Below are 23,368 nucleotides of genomic sequence, written 5' to 3'. Positions count from 1 at the left end.
TAAGAAACTGCAATTAAAAAAAAAAAATAAAACAAATTTGGGCGTAATGGGCTACATTCTAACAGCTGGCCGACGGTATATTGTAACAAATGAATTCTGCTGATGTTATGATGGATGTAGCGTTATCATTTTGCAGGGTTGAATGTTACTTAAGTTTATGAGCCCAATGATTACGTGTACTGGTTCCTGGTTATAGCTCATTGGAATTTTTAAGGTTTTGACTGAAGCTTTTTTGACTCTAGTTTAATACCCAGTTAGTGAATGTCTGGAAACCCTACAATCTAGTGCGCTTCGCCACTTTCAACACTTTGGTTACTGAGCTCATGTTAAGTTATTGTCCAACATTACCGACCCAGCAATTAGATGGTTGATCACACATAGCCCGTATCCTCTTTTTGTTGTTGTTGCCATTGTGTGTTTTTTTTGTGGGTTTTTTTTAAGTTTCACTCCTTTGCTTTACAATGATAAAATTATAGATAGGATTTCCTGCTTTTTTAGTTATATATATATATATATATATATATAACTTATATGCTTTCTGTTTTCTTGGCTTAAAAATGGTGTTATGTTGAATATGGTCCCTTTCAGTTATAAAGAAGAATGACTAGATTTATTTTTATTCCATCACAAGCCATTGTGGAAGAGCTGTACAGTTCACGATCACACGAGAATCTGGACCAAACATAATTCTTTAAAAATTCATTAAAAAAACAAAACAAGCATTAGTGAGCAAAAGGAAAGCACTTAAATTTAGATCTTCCAAAAATTTGCTAACTTTGTAACTGTAATGACTTTTCCTCAGCAATATCAATTACAAATGTAGCAACCAACAGGTACGACAGCAAAAGTTCTATACAAGCGGAACATCAGCCTAAGTGTTAAGAGTTAGGACTGAAGTTACGTTTATTTTATAGTCTTTAGTTTATGCCAAATAAGTTGAAGAAAATTCTTGCCTTTGATGCTGATTATATTTTTCGCTAAATAAACATGTAAAAAATGGACATGAGAATCTTTTTACCAGCATTGTTGTGTTTTACTATGGAAAAAGATTTTAAAACGTTTTGTGTAACAGGAACAGCAAAGATTTGCAACAATGTAGAAGCAGTGCTGTCATCAGTCTTGAAAAGAGCTCCAAACTCATTTTGTCTTTATTTCCTTGTTTGTTGTTTTTTTTGTCTACATTCACTTGACTACCAGTCTTTCCTGTCTTGGTTTGATCTGGTGCAATTATTCTTTTGTTCTAATTTATGTATTAAAAAATAATATCAAGAGAAAATCTACACAGAATGTTCAAAACATGTCAGGGTGTGTTTTGTCTTGACTGATATTCTTCCTTACTTGAAAAAATTCGCCGAGTGTTGTCCTGAACTCAAAGTTCTTGCACCACTCTGACTCTCACATGTGTCTTAGCCTTAGGGCATGAACTTCAATAATTTGATGTTTGTCCAAGACACTAGACAGCTTGAATATTTTGATTTTATGTCTTCTTTTGGTAGGAATTATTTTGTTTGTACAGTTGGTGACCTTTTTTTTTTTCTTCTGTTAGTGTAAGAAGGAAATATACTTTGGCATATAGCACAAAGCACTTGACCCTTTCAGTACTGGTACTGTGTGCTTCGTCATTCATAATAAAAACATGCCCCAGTATTGTGCACAAAACTCCATTTTGTTTTTATAGTGTTTTCTTTTACTCTCTCTTAACGTTTTTGCTGCAGTAACTGTAACATTTCTTGGGGGCTCCGTTAAGTCCAATGGTGTAATGCTGGACTAAAGAGTGGATGGCCCTCGTTCAAATCCCACTGTGTATTTTATAACTTGAGTTGTTTTGTGGAGTTTTTAAGGCTCTTAATCTCAAGCTTTCTGGTTAAATTTGGAGGTTCCACCTCTCAAACCTAAGAGTGTTAACAGGAGAATTTAACCCATACACTTCTTACTTTGACCAATGACCGTACTTAAAGAGATGGTTCACTCCTCTCTTTGCGCCAATTAAAAAAGTGTCCTCAAAATTTGGTGGCGCCCTCTTCGCAAATCCGTGGACTTCGTAGAGTTACCCTACTTGTGAAAAAAAAAATCAAAGTGAAACTGACAAGTTTTTGAATAAATTAGAATTAAAATTTCTGAGGAACGCTTTTTTAAAAGGGTTACGCTGACAAAAAACCTCTTCCGGTGGAAGGGGCGACTGTTTTCTTCGTTTAATTTGACTTTGGAATGAAAGGCGAGAGGTCATTAAAATAAAAACCACCTAAAACTCCACACTGAACGAACCCGAACAGCTAATGAACAGCAGTCAATCTGTGCACGTAAAGGGGTGCTATTCCTATTCTTCTTCTAGAGAAATGAAAGAGAACTTCCAAATAAAGACTGCAGCGCCATCTGAAGCAATGAGCGGATTCCGTGGACACTTTTTTGGCTGAGTGGACCATCTTGTTATGTACTGTCTTTGGTTGTACTAAACTTCAGATCTTTCATTCACAAACTAATGCTCGTGTCAAGTTTGAAGCTCAGACTGAAATTTGCAAGACCACTGGATTTTCTTCCATTCAGCCATGGTTTGGAGTCGGTTGCTAAAATGGGAAAAAAAAGGGATTTATTTTCTTTCAGTTTACTGCTGTTTTTTAATTAACTGTGTTTGGTTTAAGTGGACTCCATTGTAGGATGCTATGTTTGAGTTGCTGGTTAAGTCGCAACAAAAGTTTACCTTAGGATTTTAACAGAAAAAAGAACACATAAGCATTTGATTGGAAACAAGACTTATTAGTTTTGATGTAGTAAAATCTGTGTATAGGTTGGTCAAATTGCCATGAGCAGTGACCAGATGCACACTCTATTGGTGACTATTGGTGACAGTGTCACGACTCCTCATAGAGTTAAATATTCAACAGAGTCTGAGCCTTGCAGCTCCCAGTAAGAAAAAACACCGGGCACTGGTAGTCTAATGGTTAGGCTACCAGACTTGTAATCGTGGGGTTGCGGGTTCAAGCCTCAGGCATGATGTAGTGTCCATGGGAATGACACTTTTAACAAATTTTCCTCACTTCACCCAGATTTGAATGGGTACCTGGCCACAGACAGCAAAAGATCTTGTCAGTATGTGAGTGTTTTAGCGCCTATAAATATTATTAATTCACTGCCGCATGGACAATAAGTCAGTGTGACAGTACCCACAGTACAGGTGACAACGCACTTGCATTGGTAAACTTTATTTGTTTTTAAATATTTCAGTACGATAGAACCGTACAGCACTTGCAACACAAATAGGTCATATATAATCAAAGATTAGAGGTGTAACCAGAGAGTAACACAGAAAGAAAAGGAGGGGGAGAGGAAGGACGATAGATGTTTGATAGGACATAAAGAGCGTGTGAGCGGATGTTTATTCATGACCGGTGTGACAACAGAGTAACAAGGTTATTGCACAACAAAGTGTGTAGAAGTGCCATATTTTGGACTGAGAACAAAGAAAATATATACAGACAATCACAACACAAACCATAAACATTAGATTTTAAACAAATTTAATCAATTCTAGTGACAATAATTTTTATAATGCTTGAATTATTTAATACGAGTGTCGGCTACTAAAACTGGGTTTTAGTCGGGTCGATATGGCAATATAATCATCATGAATTTTCTCCCCAAATGTTCAAAACAATGATCAATGCTCAGTTTAAAGACAATAACATTCATAATTAAATTTTAGCTTTTAATAGCTATTCATACATGCTTGTCAATCTACTGTTCGAATGGCCTTCATATTATTGTAGTATCATTGGATCGATTCAGAAAAGTGTGCCCATGAGACGTTTCAGCAAAACAGAGGCTTCCAAAAGTTTGTTTGCTATACAATAGACAGTGTGACTCAACATATTTCCTAAAAAAACGAACCCATGACAATGAAAAAAGTCGAACCCAGTGAAATAACTGCTCCTGCCAGCAGTGCAGTGCAAGAGCCCTAACAATGGGAAATATTTCTTCCTGCCAACAGTGCTAGCAGACCTAACTCAGTAACTGATGTGTCATGGTCTAGGTGGTCATAAAACAGGCCATGTGCGCACGACTGACCTAGATTCCGTGTGGGCTGACACATCCCATGTAGCAGTAGGTTAGTCTAGCATCTGCGTTTGTTGGAATTTTTTTGTCCAAAAGTTGCCACAAAAGTTTTGACCGTGCAAATTAGATTCAGATTCTTGTCTAAAACTAAAAGACTTCAGACCTACACAGTGGAGGTCCCCCTCCTGATCCACACACTCTTCACTGACTTAGCCTATGCAAACAACCACCAGAAACTAACTTTCCATCCTAACCTAGATCTACATCTAGATCTAGTAACACAAACAATAGGCTAAAAAAAGGACCATATAGACATAGATTTAGATCTAGACTCTGACTACTGAGCGCCTACCCTTGTCAGGTAGTGAAAAGTATACGGTTACGGAGGGAGCTCCCTTGTGTTTTTCAAAGCCTGCATTGTAGATATGTGCTGTTCTTTCACTGTGCTAGTGCTTCTCTTCTAGGCCTATTTATTGCCTTCATCAGGTGTGGTTATGACTTTTTTGGTCTATGACGGACACCTATGAAATAAACTGAAGGAGTAGGAGCAACAATGGGAAGAAAATGCTCAGTCGGTGGATGCAAAACTGGCTATGACAGTCTGAAAAGTGCACAAAAAGTGACCTTGTTTGGATTTTCTTCGGATGAACAATGTCGGGCACGGAATGCTAGCTTACCAAACGTTTTATCCTATGAAAAGGTCAAAATAAAAAACATATCAGTGTGTGCCCTCCATATCCCACAGAATGTGCCTTTGGTTCGTCATAGAAGTAAGCTCGTTTCTTCCATCCCTCTATCCATTTTCCCAAATGTCCCCTCATCCTCCATACCCACTCCACAAAGCAAATCTCGGCCAACATCAAAATCGAGAAGTGTCTGAAGAGCTGTGGACATTGATGAAATGCCTGACTTTTTCGTCAATGATAAATTAAAGAATGCTGATAATTTTCGAGTTAAATTCCAGGACATACACTCTGAACATGGACTTTTTGCTTGGGAAAGAACAAACAATAAGTGTGTTCTCTTAAGTCAACAGAGAGAGGGACCTGTTAATACATTTGCAGCCTTTTTTTAACTTCAAAAATGGAAAGGAAGAAGAAAGAATCAACCCAGTTGCCTTCAAGGTGTACACAAGTCTTAAAAGCATCACGATTCCCCTGTTTCCAAAGAAAACAATATCAAAGTGGACTCAACTAGAGGAATTGCCGAAGATCATCAAAACAGATATAACAAAGAAAGTGTTGTTGTTTGTTTAGTATGGGGTTTTACAGCGCTCGCAACTGCATAAGGTCATATGAGCGCGCGAGATTGGAATCCACAGGGTAAGAGATCAAGGGAAAGACCGTGTGGAACCTGGAGAAGAATCACAAAAATTGAAATGGTGAAAAGGCATGAGTTTAATGCCCCTATCAACACTATTAGGTTATTTAAGAGGTGGGACCTCCTAATTTAACGTCCGTCTCCGATAGCACCGAGCCAATTGGGAAGTTCATGTGTAAAGTGCCTTTCCCAAGGACACAACATCGGACTGAGCTGAGGCTCGCGATTACGAGTCCGGTAGCCTAACCACTAGGCTACGGACGCCACCTCACAAAAATTGATGTACAGAAAAGGGGGAAGACACGGAATAACATCAAGAGACTAGCCCAGGATAGAGAACAGTGGAAAGTTTATTCGTGGCCTATACCCTGGTGCAGGGCGAGAAAGGCAATGATGATGATGATCAGGCAAATGGTAAAAGAGACAAAAAACAGGACTTGTAGAGTCGGCAGGTGGAGCTGGTGAATGTTGCACTCGTGAGTGCCTTCAACTTCCATCAGTTTCCATGGTTTAAAAAAAATGACTCAAATTGTCAAGAACACTGAAAACAACCCTTTCTTCAAAACACTGTTTGATGGATAACCAGAATGTGAAAAAGCGTGTGTTCTCATCGTTGATGAGATTTATGTAAAAGCAAGCATTTCTTTCAGGGGTAGGGTAATTTTTGGTTATGCAGCTGATGATAAATGCAAGAAAGCGATGACTCTCCCTTGCATTAAGATAAAATGCTTCTTTGGGGGGAAGAAATTTGTTGCAAGTCATTCCTTTCCATGCACTAAAAGCAGTATTTCAGTGAGTGTATGAAGGATGTTATGTTGCCACAGGAGAACTGTAGTGCTCAAGTTGTTGGGATCATAAATGACAACAACAGAATGAATCAATCTTTCTGTAAAATGTTCACCCAATAGGCACCACTGAACCATGGATTGTTCAGTCCCTGACAGATGCAACACGAAAAATGTTTTTAGCGTTTGATCCCGTTCACATCACAAAGAACAAACGCAACAACTGGATAACCGAGAAAACTAAAACTTAGAGATATCCTCTACCTGACTCTCCTGACAGCATCATGAAGAAGTGGAGTGACCTACAAGATCTCTACCAGGCAGAGGAGAAAGCTATGGTGAAGCTGTCCAAGCTAACCAAACCAGCTATAGCACCAACGAACATAGAAAAACAGAACGTTTCTCTAGCCCTCAATGTATTCTGCGCGCTGTGCACTTAAAACATCAATGCACAGTACAGACTCCTGGAAACATAACGCTGTTTTCATTGATGTTGTGATCAAGCTGTGGCAATTGTTTAATTGCAAGACACCCTTTCAGGACAAGCAGCCGTGTGACCTGGATTGTATTGCCATCGATCTGACAGAGAAAGATGAGGCAGCTATCACAACTCTTTTGAATTGGGCACAGCTTGATAAGAGAATGAAACCATCAGAAAGAGTAAGAATGCACTGTCTCACAAAAGACACATCAGAGGCTCTTTCTTGGACCTGCACATATCTTGCTGCCATATATGAGCAAATACCTGCTGCAAACGCACGAACCATACAGACACCAGTTTGTCTGTCTAGGCTTCTTCCAATAGGATGACTTAGACAGGCATCTTGAACATTTCCCACGATCTGCGGGCAATAACTTTTTTCGACAGTCCAGGAAGTGAGGAACACACATGCCATCGATAAAGCAAGGATTTTGCTTAAGACAGAGGTAGCACTGGATTGTAGCATCAGTCATCATGACTGTGACCTGTGAGAGAACGATCTTTCAGACAGTGACCTGCTACTCATTGACAACATGGTAGAAAGAAAAATCTCTGTGACAGCAGAAGGAAAGCTGGCAATTTTTCATATAGCTGGCTACATTGCTTTCAAACACAGTGAGCTTGCCGGCAACCCCTCAGACAGTATACCAGATGTCAGAGCATATCTTGAAGAAATGAACCGTGGCGTTCTGACTTATCCATCGGACAAACTGTTCACACTCACTACTCTGGCCTACTATTATCTTAGAAAGACAACTGAGCCACTGTTTAGTTTAGTTTAGTATGGGGTTTTACGGCGCTCGCAACTGCACTGTGCAGAAACAAACTCATTAGAGTCTTAACTGACTTCCCTGGATTATTTCAACTGGAGTTGGAAATTTCGCAACAAGCTTTCCAAAGGATGACCAACATTCTAATGAAGCAAGTTCAAATATAGGGAAGGCAAAAAAACCTAATGGAAACTCAGAAGGTGGGACAAATGGTTCCAAAGTAAGAGGAAGACCCTAGAAAATCTAACGAGTGGACAAAGTCCATTTAGAAGTACATGTATGCCATTTTGGGCGGCCTCGAAGCGAAAACCATGAAGCAGATTGCATATCAGGCGAGGATTACATTAGGCATCGATTGACGAGTGATGCACATGAAAATGAGACATGGCAAGAGTTGCGATCGAACCTCGCCACTCGTTTAACGGAAATCACAGACCATCAGTATGCGTTTACATTGCTGAGAAGATTAAAACAGAGACAGGGAGAGACAGTGCAGATGTTTGTAGAGAGATTGGTAAATCTGGTGGAGGAAGCCTTTATTGGGCAAAACATAAACAGTGAGCTTGTTGAAAAGCAGTTAAAGAGGTTTTTACAGATGGGCTGCTGCATGACTCTCTTAACTGGAGACTTTGCGGGCAAACCCATCGACGCTAGCCAGTGCAATAGATATTGCACTGTGGGAGGAGAATCTTAAACGGCGGTTTGATCTACGTGTAGGGAGAGCCTTTGAGCCGCCGGACACACCCATTAGGAGTCCACTTCGTATTATGCTAAGGAAGCAGAAAGGCAAATAGAGCCAACGGAGGTTGATCATGCACGTCACACTAGGGAGTATTGCACTGTGGCTGTGCACACCTGAGAGTACACGGGTGTATTCCGCGACCGGTCAATGTCGTGCAGCGCAGACTAGGTCGTCAGGTAATTACAGGCTATCACTGTTGCGCCCTGGGCCATATCAAAAGCATGTGTCCTCAATTGGCTTGTAAGAGACCAGGACAGCATAACGCCTCTGTGTCTGGGAGGTCAGGAAACTACCCGGCCGCCTTCCCAGAAAGAAGGGGACACCCGAGGGTGGCCTATTGAACAAGCCAGGTACATATCAGACAAATGGTGCAGGTTCCCTAAATTCCAGTCTTCTCAACTGTCCGGGGCAGAAACTTAGATCCTTAGTTGATTCAAGGGCGGATGTGAGTTAGATAAAGAGAACGACATTATATTTTGACTCTGTGACAAAGGTTTCCTGAAGAAAAAGAGAGTAAATTTACAGTCAGAGGGCAGAAATTGATTGAAAGTTGACAGATATATGCAGATATTCCTTTCTCCATAGGGGGTGCAAAAACGACCCATTCTTTCTACATTGTAGAAGAGACTAATAGAAATGTAATCTTGGGGGGAGACTGGCCCGTGGATAACGGCCAGAGGCTGTATTTTGACTTTAAAAAGTTGCAGGTTAAAGGTACGTACATAGATTTGGAGGAATATGTTCACATTGCATCATTGCTATGACTCTGACACGGTGTAGTGCTTAAACTACACACCACTAATATGGTAGCTGCACAAATAAGGGTACAACCATATTTGGAGCCAGACAGTGTCTTACAAATACTTCCCCCTGACCGAGGTTTCATTAGCGACAATCCATGCGCTGTACTGGGTATAGCAGTAGTCAAACTGCCTAAGAACAGATGTGTGCCAGTTATGATAGCAAACAACACCAACAAAACTATTAGGTTACGAAGAAGCTGTGCTATTGGCAGGGCAGAAAAGGTGATGAGTGAAAACATGGTAGACTATGCGTTAAGAGTCTAAAAGGGGCGACCAGTTTGAAGATGGATTAGAGAATGACCTGCATTGTCCTCCAGAACAAAGGACAAGGGTAAAAGAGTTGGTCCAAAGAAACAAGGACATATTTTGCTTTCTCCGACTTAGAGCTGGGAAGGATACAAAGAGTGTCGATGGACATCGACACGAGCGATAGGTCCCCCAATCAGACTAAACAAACCATACCACACGCCGCTCAAGAACAGGGAAATAGTAGAAAAAGCGGTGGAAGACATGTTACAAGCAAGGATAATTGAAAGGTCCCAGTCAGAGTGGAGTGCACCTGTTGTAATAGCAACCAAGAAAGATGGGAGTAAAAGATTTTGTTGCGATTACTGAGCTCTGAATGCTGTAACTCACCCCATCTCGTACCCCTTGCTTGTCATAGATGATTTGTTGGGTTGGCTGGACTGAGCGAAATATTATAACCTCCTTAGACCTAAAAAGTGGACACTGGGCAGTACCCCTCACTGAGAGTGCCAAAAAGAAATCCAGTTTCTCATGTCATGAAGGTTCATTTCAGTTCAACAGCATGCCCTTCGGTTAGAAAAAACGCATCCAGCGTGTTTAAATGCACTTGATGGATGTAGTGCTGAAAAATATGACTTCCTTTGCATCTGCATACCTAGACGACATCCTTGTCTTCAGTCCAACACTGGAGCAGCACAAGAAACATCTTCAACAAGTGTTTATTAAGCTTCGTCAACATGACCTTAGGCTTAAAATGAAGAAATGGAGTTCCATACAGCCCAAAAGACAGTATTTGGGGTTCGTGAACTGCTACAGCCCAAGACAGTTAGGGGTGCCAGGTGAGATGCTACTACAGGCGATGTACTCCCAAGTTTTCTAAAATACGAGTAGCTGAACCCATCATGGCATAGGCTAAGAAATACGCACGGTTCAGGTGGACCCCGGAGTGCGACAGGGCTTTCGACTATCTGAAGGACAGTCTGGCTGTTGTACGTTATGTCGTCACAACCTGATGTGAACAAGGAATATATACACTGTATTGTGATGCATCTGACGATTACACTGGTGCTGCCCTTATACATGTACAGACAGCAGATGACGAAACTGAAGTCATACCAGGGGTCAAGATCTTAAGAATGAAAAGCCAATTTACTTTCTGTCCCACAAGTCGAAAAAGTCTCAATGTAAGTAGTCAACACAAAAAAGGAATGCTATGCAATCTATTATGAGCTTCAGAAGCTTGACTTTTACTTGCACAACAGCAAATTCACCATTAAGACGGATCACATGCCTCTTAATCTTAAGTGCCTTCTGTCCTCGCCTATGCAAAACAGGCGTGGGCAAACCTCAGCCCTTAGCATTGATGGGTATAACTGCACAGTGGAATACATCAAAGGATGGGACAACACGTGTGCAGACTTGTTGAGTAGGTCTCCCTCCCCGCAGGACACACCAGACGGAAATGATGACATCCCTGACATCAATGACAATACCAATACTTATGAGGTAAATGTCATTAACTCAAATAGAATTGAGCCGGGAGACTATGCAAATTGTGAGGTTCCACAAACCAGCTCTGAGGGGTTCTTGGCCAGCGAAGATTTTAATGTCGTAGAGGAACAAGGTAAAGATCCTGAAATCAACTTGATCAAACGAATGCTGGAAAACTAGACTGCCAATAGCAGTATGCATAGTCAGTTCATGATAGTGGATAAGAAAGTATACTTCATATCGGACAAAGACGATGCCATGCGACTTCAAGTATGCGTTCCCGCACATCTCCAGGAGGCAGTGGTGAAACAATACCGTGACCAGCTGGGTCATAAGGGAATAGATAAGGCGTACACCAACATGAGGCTAAGGTATTATTGGCCAAATATATGTACAAATATGCATGTACCATATGATAATATGTCAGCCGCTGTACTACATGTACTTGCAAACAGAGGAATCTGACGGTAAGACAAGCCCCCATGCAAGACACAGACCTGCCTCCCAATCCGTTTGCAAAGATATTGATTGATATATCTGGTCCATACCCAAAGACCTGAGCAGGAACTCTTATAGTGCATTTCGTTGACCAGTACAGTCTATGGCCAGAGAGCTTCACTGTGCCTGGCAAGACAAGCCAGACGGTAGAAGAGATAATTTCACGTTTTGGGACACCTCTACAGATCATACAGATAATGGACCAGAAAACACAGATCAACTGATGCAGGAAGCCTTGAAAAAGCTTAACATTCATCACATCACCACGACTTTTTCGGGAGTCTCCCACCGCCATTGGGAGGATTGACATCTCTGGATATGGAAGTAGATGCTGTACCTCTTGAAACTTCATCCAACGGAGGAACAAGAGTGAAGGACGAAATTAATTCTGAATGCCACTATCAAAATAGAAAACCGAAAAGGCAAAACACAATTGAAGGGAATAGCCAGGCAGCCCCGGTAAAAACTGTTCAGGACAAAATTAAAACATAACGGCCTTTTTACTAGTGATTGCTGGTGTTCTTGATCATAAAGTCATTATGTAGAGGAAAAAGAGTGGGCATTGTTAACTTATGGGTGAAATTCTACTTTCTCGTCTGATCCAGTGACTAGAAATCCTTATGTGAGTCAAATAAAAACTACCACCAATGCCTCTCCTCTCGGTTTATCGAAGTAAATTCCTAGTAGATTGGGTGTAGGCTAGTGACTATCATAGACTCATGTACACTGCTAAATAGTTGTCTGTTCAACAAATGTTATAGCCACTGGCAGGAAACAGTAGTTACCCTTCTGTAGATTGTAGGACCTCAAAGCTCATCCTTGTTTTGAAACATAACATTCATTGTTTGTTGATTGTTAAAACTTGCAAAAATATTACATGAAATTTTTTTTTCATCTTTGCCTAATAGCCTATATGATCATGAGCCAGAGTGGTGTAACCAGTTCGACAGTAGTATAAGTATAGTTTATAATTGAACGTACTGTTACACTGTTGACACTTCTTTTAAATGTTACTCGATGTAGATGTATTCATTTAAACAACAACAGAGAACAAGTCACACAAACAGCTCTGAATGACATAGAAAACAAAATATGACTATATAATTTTTATCAAACCACACAGTTCACAGTCAATAAACTAAATATAATTTTATAACAATATAAACATATTTCAGACAGAAAAGCAAACCAAAACGTGCAAGTCCCAAATTCATCAAATTTTCAATCGACTTTCCATCTTCTGTGAGTGTTAGGTCATTATGACGGTCCAGAGAACTTGTAAGTGTAAAGATTAAACTGGTGGACCTTTAAAATATGATTCTTGTGGTTCTTCATGGTTCGTTCCTAAATGCACATTATAAAAGGAGGGCGATATAAAATCTGAAGCATTCAAATGGCACTTACGACCCATGATTGTCACTTGAGTGCCTTCATGAATGTCGGAACCTTCTACAAACTTGGACTGAACATCTTTAGCAGTATATTTCAGTTGTTCTAACCGGCCAAAGCTTGTCCGACGAACGGCTATAAAACACTTGCTGGATGGGTTGTAGTATATTCTCGTGAAAAACTGTCTAGCCACAACATTTGTCACAATCACTATAATGAAAAGAAGGGCAACGGCACAGCACAAGGTTTGTATTTCCCCAGTAGTCCTCTTCTCTGGCTGTGTCTGTAACCCAAACACAATAACTCCGGTCGATATCATTCCTGTGAGAGTCACGGTTAATCGAAAACTTGTAATCCAGTTCTTTAAATTACTCTCGTAAATGAGTCTGAAGTCCCTCGAAATTCCATCCACTTTGTATTTAGGAACAAAACTTCTCTTCCCTTTTCCTGCGATGCGGCTCTGAAGATGGCGTCTTGTCAAGTGCAGGGGTTGCAAAAAGTGATGACAGTACTTTAACTGAAAATATGAAAAATTATTAAACATCACGAAACAAAAATGTACACCTAACAAATGATATATTAAGCTAACAAGAAACAAACAAAATTTTGCCCTGCACATGACCTACAGAGAAGAGGGTAGGGGCCACGTGACACACAGAGAGTAGGGGAGGGGTCACATGACATGCAGATAAATGTTTGTTTTAGTCAGGTTTTACGGCGCTCGGAACTGCATCATAAGGTCATATGAGCGCCAAGGGGTAGATGTCAACAGAGAAGTCCAAACAGGGAATCAGGCTTACTCTGGTCACCTCTCTAGCCTCAACAGTACAAAGTCTGCTTTAACTATCAAGACACCCCGGAAATAGCAGTTCACAAGAGAGTGACACATATACAAGAGAAATTGAGAAAAAATGACGATAGTAAGGATGAGGACAGAAAAAGAAGCAGTTCCCCCATGTTGTTCGGCACAGTAAGAGTATGACATTGATAAATCAGCCCATTTACAATTTTACGGTGCATAAAGACTCTTCAGTCAGTAGCACTGCCCTGAGACGGTATGCAGATAAAAGGGGGAGGGGTCACGTGACATACAGAGAAGAGAGGAGGTGTGGCGTTACACACAGAGAAAAGGGGAAATGTGACGTTACACAAAGAGAAAAGGGGAGGGGCCACGTGACATATGGAGTAGAGGGCAGGGGTCACTTGGCAGAGAAGAGGGGAGGGGTCATGTGACATACAGAGGGGAGGGTAGAGGGGAGGGATCATGTGACATACGGAGTAGAGGGCAGGGGTCACTTGGCAGAGAAGAGGGGAGGAGTCATGTGACAAATAGAGGGGAGGGATCATGTGACATACAGAGTACAGAGTAGAGGGGAGGGGTCACTTGGCAGAGAAGAGGGGAGGGATTATGAGACATACAGAGTAGAGGGGAGGGGTCCAAGACATATATTATATAGATAGAGGGGATCAAGTGACTTACAGAGTAGGGGAGAGGGTCTCCTTTTTTGAGAAAAAAAAATCTTGTTTGTTTGTGGCCCACTTAACATTGCTGGGCTTATCACACATTGTCATTTAAAACATACTGAGACACAGAGGAGTCCGTTAAAACCAAACCTGGAACACTTTACTAAGAAAAAGATGGTAGGCCTAAACCCAAAGAAAATAAAATCTCTGATTTTATTCTTTGCTCTTAGAGCAATCTCTCTAAACAACGGAAAACAGAGATGAATTGAACAAAATCTTGCGGTCCAGCAGATTTCGGTTTAGCGGACTCCATTGTACCATGCATCTTAAATGTTTGCTACAAAGACACCAGTGTTTTGTCTTCCAATAGAAATTGGCAAACACCAAGTGCTTTCCGTTTCTCTTTGGTAATACAAGACTACTTTCTGGTCAGGGAGAGTGATAAAAAACAATCCCACATGGGGTTTGGAAGGCAGGTTTATTATTATGTTTTAGAGCTCAGGCACTATCATCATTTTTTTAAAAAGCCTTGTAATGATGATAAAAACACCTGTTTTTCTGTATTTTCACTGTTTTTTCCACAACAATCTACAAAGCCAACACTATCTCAGAAAAAAAAATTGAGTATTTTTTGCCAGCCATGAGAGACACATCCAAAATGAGCCATACTTCATTCCTTCTGTCTTCCTCAACAAGACGGGTGGATGTCTTACACAATGTCGATATGATGTAAAAAAACCAAAAACCAAACGAAAGGGGGAGGGATGGGAAATGGCAGTTTGAATAGAGTAGGTGATTGTCTTGTGGCTGTGAGAGCAGGTTCAACTGTATTTGTGCACGAATGTACTAATCTATTGTTACAACCACACATGATGATATCACACAAAAGTCATTTTTGGGTAATAGATACCAGCTGAAAAAAGAGAAAGGGGAGAGAGGGGGAAGGATATGAATAGTCAGGAGTCAGAGTAGGCGTAACTCCATAGAAATTTATACACAAAATAGGAATTAAAAACGGAGGTCGAGTGTATGGTTATGTGTTATATGATATTAGTTCATGTTTTCTGTACGTTATGTGGTGTACCCCATATTATTTCACATGTAATGTCGTACCTGTATCATTCATTGTTCCTGTTAATCCCTGTTCACAGATGAAATCATCATCTACCGTTTATAATAAATGAACTACACTGAGAGGTCTTTCTTCATGATGATTTCATCGCTATGAGAGCAGCCACACTAGCGTTCTTCATGAAGGTATCAGCCTTATGAGCAACCCACCAGTCCTCATCCCACAACTTGGCTACATGGTCATAGGCCCTTTCCGAGGCTGTAACTATGAAACCGGAGAAGGAGACGTAGGCTGAGTATTTATGTATTAATTTTTCGGGGCTTTTTTTTTGTGTTAGATTTTTCTACATTTTCTACATTATTTTTTTCCTCATTGGGTGGCCTGGTATTATTACTATAGAAAAGGTCCACATCCCGTTACATTGCCGATTTCATGCCTTTACCATGTATTTTTGCCTCCTGATTTAGGAAATGTAACTTAAAACTTTCGCAAACGTCTTAACTCACTCACTGCTGTTGCCATACCTGTGTCGGTCAATAGGCTACGACCGCTCACTATCGCTACAGCACCCCTCTCGTACGCATATTTTCCTCTTTATTTCTACAAATTGCCGACACATATATGCGGCCGCAGCATAGCCCAAATACTAAAGTAACATCCCTTTGACCACTCAGAGTAGTTTCACTTTATTACAATGATTTCCCTTAAAGTTCTGCGTATTTTAGTAACGGGAGCTCCCTTTGTCCTATTTCTGGGTTTTGTTTTGAACGTCGGGCGGCCGAAGTCGGTAAAACGCTCATGCCGATATGAATAGAAAACGGCTCGTAATTTTAGAGATTCTGAATTCATATGACTCAATGAATTCTGATTTAGATGATGCAGTGCAGAATAATGGTAGTGATGGTAATTTGAGATGAGAGAAAGAGGCAGTGGGCTAGTACTAATCTAGACCTTGAAATCTAGTACAAGAGTCTAGTACGACAACTAATGATTCAAGCATCTAGCCAAAGACAATATAAACTTATCAATTTAGTTTTCTTTGTTTTGTTATATGTATTTTTGTGTGTACTTTAGGACAGAAACAGCACCGCTCTCACAAAAACAGCAAAAATATTGTACTGGCTAGTTTGGCCTAAAAAAAGTTTGTCCCCAAAATTAGTCAGTTTTTGAAAAGCTATAAAACATGAACAAAATAACATATATTATTATATATACACATATATATAGTAAAAATAAAATTCTTTCTGTTCTGTAAAGCTCAACATCTCTTACTGAAACTGGCATATTTCATAAATCTAACATAAATAGGTTTAGAGTAACTGGATTTTGAAAAAGGTAAAAAATAGCTGGCAGGCAGCGGCTTGGTCTGAGCAAAGGTGCCAGCAGCGAGTGAGTTTTAAACTAAAATCGGTTTGGACCTTTTCTATAAGGCCAGCTCTTTTCAGACTCAAGTCCCAATATAATTTTTATCTTTTCGGACTCGACTCCGAAATAGGTTTTATCTATTCGGACTCGGGTCAGAAAAAAAAGTTTTATTCATTCGGACTCAGCTTCCAAGTGAATTATGTGAGTGTAAGGAGGGTACATAATATAACTGTTGTCAGTGGATTTTATGTTAAAATAGGATTAGAACTAGAATTTCCTACTAGGACTGAGTAATTAAAAAATTGTGTCAAAAGTAAAAAAGACTGCACTCTCATTAGATCTACCCAATGGCAGTGTCAAAGTACATGTGCAACCGATAACTCAGGCCCAGGGTCTAGTAGTAGTAGTAGTAGTATAGGGTTTTACGGCGTTCGCAACTGGTAAGGTCATATGAGCGCGCGAAACACAAGTCGTTTACTTTCGCAAAAGTTCACTGCACGGTTGGTTAGCTTTCAGCCTTTAAAATGTTAAAATCTTTAAAAATCAGTGTAGATATACATAAATTTTCGATCTAAAACAATTTTTCAAGTAACATAAAAATTTTAAATAGTATTAATTTCACTCTACAACTCGCCATAAAGGCCAATGGCCTTTATAAAATTCAAAATTCTGCTGGGAACAAAGACGAAAAAAATGTCTTGCAATTTCTTGCATTTATAGTATTTCCTTCGGATCTCTCCAAAGTCCAGACATTTGGTGAAGATGTGTCTAATGGTAAAATCTGTGTTGCATCCGACACAGAACGGCTTCTCATCTCCTTGTAGGAAGTATTTATGGGTCAAGGCCGTGTGTCCGATGCGCAATCCAGTAAAAATGACTTCGTCTCTTCTGGAGAGGTCCGAAGGATTTCGCTGTTCTAGTTTGGGTTTTATTTCATATAGTTTATTGTTTTTCTGCTTTTCCCAGTGGCTCTCCCACAGACTGGAGGTGTACTTTTTTACTTTATTTCTAAAGTCAGTCTGTGGGAGAGTGTTTGTTGTTGATCCCAGCAGAAGGGATGAAGCTTTCTTCGCCAGGTCGTCTACCTGTTCGTTTCCTCGGATGCCCACATGGCTAGGTATCCATGCGAACATGATGTTTTTTCCTGTTTCGGATAGTGTATGAATTTTCTGTTGTAGCCTAACTATTTTTGGATGTAAGAGTGTATAGTTTGTGAGTGAAGTGATGCAAGACAGAGAGTCAGAAAGGATAAGGAAAGATTTGTTAGGAGAATTTTCTACGGAGTCCAGTGCCATGTCAATGGCAGTGGCCACCGCAGAGAAAATGGAGGCTTCAGGATGGAGTCTCCTCTGGTGAGTACTATTGGAAGAGAGGGCTGCGGCGCCCACTTCATTGTCTTTTTTGGAGCCGTCTGTGAAGATGAGCTCCGCACCAGGGTATCTATCTATTAGTTTTCTGTATTCTGCTTTAAAAGTTTTGGTGTTTGTGCTTTGTTTGTTGTGTGTGGCCAGCTGTAAATCTACTTTTGTCTTGGTGAGGTGCCACGGAGGGAGGTCGGGGAAAAGAATTTGTTGGATGTCTTGTTTGGAAAAGTGTAAGTTTTTGAGGTCCTCAAGGATTCTAAGGCCGAAGGGTTTGATGAGTTTTTCGTTGTTTTGGAATCTGTTTATGGTTTCTGGGTTTGTTTTAAAAATGCAGTTGTGCGCTGGATTTTCCGGTGTTGAGCTCTGTTTAACTGCATATTGTAGTGAGAGTTGTGTGCGTCTGAGTGAAAGTGGTGGTATGTTGGCCTCGGCCTGGAGGCTCTCCACCGGAGAAGTGCGGAAAGCCCCCAGAGCGAGGTGGAGTCCTTGGTTCTGTATTGGGTCTAGCATTTTTAAGATGTGTGGTTTTGCCGATCCGTAGACTTGACAGCCGTAGTCAAGCTTGGACCGGACAAGGGAAATGTACAAGTGGAGAAGGTGTTTTGAGTCCCCGCCCTACTCCGGATTCGATAGAATTTTCAAAGCGTTTAACGCTTTCTGGCACCTCACACGAAGGTCTTTGATGTGTGGTATGAATGTGAGTTTTTGTCGAAAATGACACCGAGGAAACGAGCTTGGTCCTGGACGGGAATCCTTTCCTCGTATCGTGTCAAATCTGGCCGTAGCACACGTCTGCCTGTTCGGCAGAAGTGTACTGCAACCGTCTTTGACGGGGAGAACTTGAAACCGTTATTGTTTGCCCACGTTTCCATAGATCTCAAATGAGGATTTTTCGAACGGGAGCATATCAAAAAGTCGTCAACGTATAACGAGCTGTCTATGTTGTTTTGGAGGGTTTTCACTATGGAATTTATTTTAATTTCGAATAGGAGAGGAGAAAGGATGCTCCCCTGGGGGACTACTTCCTCCTGTTGGTGGGGGTCTGAAAGGGAGGATCCGACATGAACCTGGAAGGAACGGTTCTTCAGGAAGTTGCCAATGAAGGCAGGGAGGTGACCGCGTATGCCGAGTGCGTGCAGGTCTCGAAGAATGCCGTACTTCCAGGTTGTGTCGAAGGCTTTTTCTAGGTAAAAAAAGATGGCGATCAAGTGGCCCCTTTCAGCGAACGTCTCGCGTATAAAGGTCTCCAGGCGGACCAGGTGATCCAGAGTGGATCGAGTTTTCCTGAATCCGCACTGGAGACCGCTCAGCGAGCCCGTCGTTTCCAGAAACCACAGTCGCCTGTGAATAATTTTTTCAATTAGTTTGCAGAGACAGCTCGTTAGTGCTATTGGTCTATAATTGGATGCGTGTGTGTGGTCCTTGTTTGGTTTGGGTATTGCAATGACTACTACTACTACTAGACCCTGGGCCTTTCCACCACCACTGACTATAGCATCATCATTACTTCCACCCCAATTTATCTTTCCAAATGTTTAATTTCATTTTGTAGTGTATGTCATGTTATAGTTTTTTTTGTAATTATTTTTTTTATCACATCGCACAAAACCAATAGCCGTAGCCTCTTCCCCCAGCAAGCCGAGAGTGCCAGATTGCTGCGCGCAGTCTCATTGGTCAACATAATTAGCTTTGCCCCAGGCAAGGTCAACTCAATTTGTTTGTCTGTTTATACTAATGATGCAGGAAGGGACAATTTAGAAGATCTAGTAGAATCTTACTGGATATATTAAAGCTCACGTCTCGATTGTTATTTTAATAGAAAATTTTTTCGTAAATGCAGGAAATGAATAGGAACAAGGGTAGGAAGTTGGAACGGACGTCATGCTGGACTCAATCAGAGTCCGAATATAATTTTTGTCTATTCGGACTCGGGTCCGAATAGGCTAATCACTTTGTTTCTATAAATTTACCAGTGGCCTCTTCACCCTGGCAACTCATCAGCCAGCTTTTTTTACTTGACTTCCGTTTTTGTTTCTGATTTTGGGTATAAATTTCTATGGCAATGGAGTTAGGCAGGGACCATTTCTCCCAAAGAAAGGAGTGTATACAGACTCGGTAACCGGGAACAAAGTCACAAAGTATACAGACCCGGTAAGGGAAATCTTTTGTGATTTCGGAAAAGTTTCAGCGCCCTCTTGGCTCAGGGTAGGGCCTAGACCTAGGGTTCTTCTAGATCAATGGCCTAGGTCTAGATCTAGACCAAGGAGATTAAAAGTTCTAATAAGCTCCCTGATCTAGACAGACAGACATTAAATCATTGACCTAGTAACAAGGCTAGCCTAGATCTATATCTCTAAATGAAGATTTCGGATGTCTTTTCGATGAACGATCGTTTTTCTTCCGTTTTGGAGTTATAGGAATCTTGGCGATTGTTAAGATTCCCGCGTTTAATTCCGATGTGCGTTTTTCATACCCTCAGGCATATTTCGCTTTGGTCCCTTACCTTAACCCTAACCCTAACCCTGGCCCTGGCCCTAACTCTAACCTTAACCTACGGTTAGGGACCAAAGCGAAATATGCCTGAGGGTATGAAAAACGCACATCGGAATCAAACGCGGGAATCTTAACAATCGCCGGAATCACAATTTGAAGAAAAGATACAATGTTACAATTTCAATCGAGCAGTCACCCTCTCTATTTCTCTGCCTCTCTCTCTCTCTCTCACTCTCTGTCTGTCTGTCTGTCTGTCTGTCTCTCTCCCCTCTGTCTCTGTGTTTGCTCGCATTCTCTTTTTCTTTGTTTCTGTTTTTCTTTCTCCCCACTCCCACCTATTTCCCACTCTATCTTTCTCTCGTTCCCTCCTACTCCTGCCAACTGGGACATGTCATCTAGCACTTCCACCTGCTCTCTCTCTCACACACACACACTACACTACTGGGTCTGGGCGCCGAAACTTTCCGAAATCACAAAAGAGTTCCCCTACCGGGTCTGTATACTTCGTTATTTTGTTCCTGGTTACCGGGTCTGTATACACTTCGCCCGAAGAAAGTCCACGCATGCCTGTTGAGGCAATATCTGGAACCATTTCCATGGCCCACTCTATCTTCTCACACTCACTCATGACTCAGATTCAACTTTTATGACTTTTATGATGGGAGGTCACGCCATGTTTGCACACGGATGGAGTTTATGGAATGACTTCGTTATGGAATAGAAACAGCTCTCTATGGGAGATACTACCATATTACCTGATGGAGACCTCCAACGTTTAGGAACTGGAGACGGGAAAACTGTGCCGAAGCTGCGGTCAACATGACTGCTGCTGTAATTTGCCTTTGCCCAAACTCTAAGTAAACAGTGTACAGTGTAGATTCTAGATCTAAAATCTACTTGCAAGGCTAGTGCTGCAGCGCAGGATTCGATTGTGGTTCAAGTACTTGATCCAAATCTAGAATCTAGGTTTTTCACAGTCGTGGAAAATGTTACAGATTAGTATGCCCATCCATCAGTTCTCTTGAAATTGAAAGCCAATGGGGGCTTTCCAATGCTGAACCAACTTGCCAAACAAAAGCCGGCCGAACGTCGCCGAACGAAAGGCAAGATAGTTTTATGTTGACAGAGTGATGTCCCCTACCTAGCTGTTCTCTCTTTTGTGAATGAAAAGAAAATTTGTGCGTACGATCAGAGAGCTCTCTGTATAGACCTCTACATTGCGCCAGAGACACTAAAATATATTTTAGTGTCTCTGATTGCGCACACAATGTATTTCCGGTTTCACTATACGGATAGGGCAAGGAGGCAAAGATATTATACAAATGTACAGGTACAGTAATGAAGGCTGCTCTGTGGGCGGCAAAGCACGCCTGATAGGAGCCCTCTCTCACAGCGGAACCATGGTCAACCTGCGCTGTGCCCTACCCGATTCTCGCACTGAAATCTAGATAGGAAAGAGGGTTTTATTCTGAGGTCTTTGAAATTAGGCAAGTCAGTAGACTTATTTATGTTTTAAAACTCATTTATCTCATTACTATTACTGATGCCAAATATAGACGTCCAAGCGGCTCCATATAAAAAAAATAAATCCAGTAGGCCTACCTGCTTAATAACAATGGCGACTAACTTCTCTGAAAGAAAGATGAAGGAGGAGGGTGGGGGTGGGAAGAGTTTGTGTCTCCTTTAAAAGTACTGTACCCGGTTTAATCTATCGTAGTAGTCTCCCTGAGATCACAACGTTTACGATCCCGGTTCACTTAAGATTTCGCGGTATAAAAGGGGGGGAAATCTGTTACTCGGCAAGACAACTGCCTGAAGTGTTGATTTTATTTGTATTTGTCTGTGTTGTGTAGTGTTTGGTTATTTATTTAAAATGATGTTGCCCTCAGGGGCGGTTTGATTGTCGGTGTATATTTGGTTGTAAGTTTGATAGTTTTGAATGTGAATGTGGGTGTTGGCATTTCTTGTTGACAGATAACATTTGGGGTGTACGAGGTCAAAAGATGGGAGAGTTCTGCCCGGTTTGCACGCAAACTGCGAATGTTCCACTAAAGAACTGCCATTTTTTGTTTATTTTGAGGGCTCGGGTTCATTACATTTCTTTTAAGTCATAGGTGACCGTTGTCTCTGTTTTGTTAGGTTGCAGCTTTTTTTGAAGGGGAGTATGGAGTCCCGGATGCGGGTACAGGAGGGGGAATGGGAGCGGGGAGTGGGTGGAGGGCCTTTGTTGGATGAAGGGCGATGGGATGGAGGTTGATGTGGGTGAGATCAGGGAGATGGAGGTTGAAGCTAAGGGTGTAGGATGTGATGATTTGTGTGAAGATGATGATGGGGGGGTGATGATGAGAATGAATAAGGGTGAGGATGATGAGGGGGATGAGGATGAAAAAGATGGTTGAGAGGGTGGTGATGAAGAAGGGGTGTGTAGAGATTGTGGATGGAGAGTGGGAGAGTTAGGAGGGGAGGAAGTGGACTCCATGTTCTCCTCTGTATCCAGATTGAAGCATTGTTTAATGTTGCTAGTGTTCTGCCTTTGTCTATTTTTCTGAAGGACCTTTCGGGTTGGGTTCACTGACCCTGGGACCGTCTTCAGGACTTCTGAATATGTTTTTGCATTCCTCGGGGTCAATCCTTTTGGATATAGCGTTGCTCTTGATTGGGCAAACGTTCCGCCGTACTGGGCCCGATGTGTTCAGATGGCTCTTGGTACAGATTTCCTTGCCATCTCGCCGCACTCTGATGCGACGAGCATGAACAATTCCATCGACCTCCTGAACCATCTCTTCTTCCGTACAGCCGCTGAGCTCTAGGCTTTTGATGACACCCTTGGTGGATGTGTTCAGACTTCTGTGAGGTTGAACACATGCAGGGATGCCACCAAACGAGGTGCAGGCCAACAGTTTGCCTGACTCTGCGCTGTAACTAACCTGTATCAGGAAGTCCGTGGATCCTAGTTTTTTTTAAGGTATTTTGGTTTTTGTATTCCGAATGCTTTTAGTGGTCTGGGAATTTTAAAGACGCTTATAGTGTTGCTA

At 41.4% G+C, this 23,368-nt stretch overlaps 1 protein-coding gene across 1 annotated transcript; it reads right to left on the bottom strand.

Annotated features, from left to right (window-relative positions):
• Positions 1–12,069: 12,069 nt before the first annotated feature.
• On the bottom strand, positions 12,070–21,454 carry LOC106012328. Its single transcript, XM_013084952.2, has 2 exons — positions 21,089–21,454; positions 12,070–13,092 (listed from the first exon to the last, which is right to left on the bottom strand). The coding sequence occupies exons 1-2, from the start codon at positions 21,152–21,154 to the stop codon at positions 12,478–12,480; spliced, it is 681 nt and encodes a 226-aa protein (XP_012940406.1). The 5' UTR covers positions 21,155–21,454; the 3' UTR covers positions 12,070–12,477.
• Between the last annotated feature and the right edge of the window lie 1,914 nt (positions 21,455–23,368).

Source organism: Aplysia californica, unplaced genomic scaffold (assembly GCF_000002075.1).
Source record: "Aplysia californica isolate F4 #8 unplaced genomic scaffold, AplCal3.0 scaffold00331, whole genome shotgun sequence".
NCBI classification, from domain to species: Eukaryota; Metazoa; Mollusca; class Gastropoda; order Aplysiida; family Aplysiidae; genus Aplysia; species Aplysia californica.
Note: the sequence above shows the minus strand (reverse complement) of the source record. Positions and strands in the feature narration are given on the sequence as shown.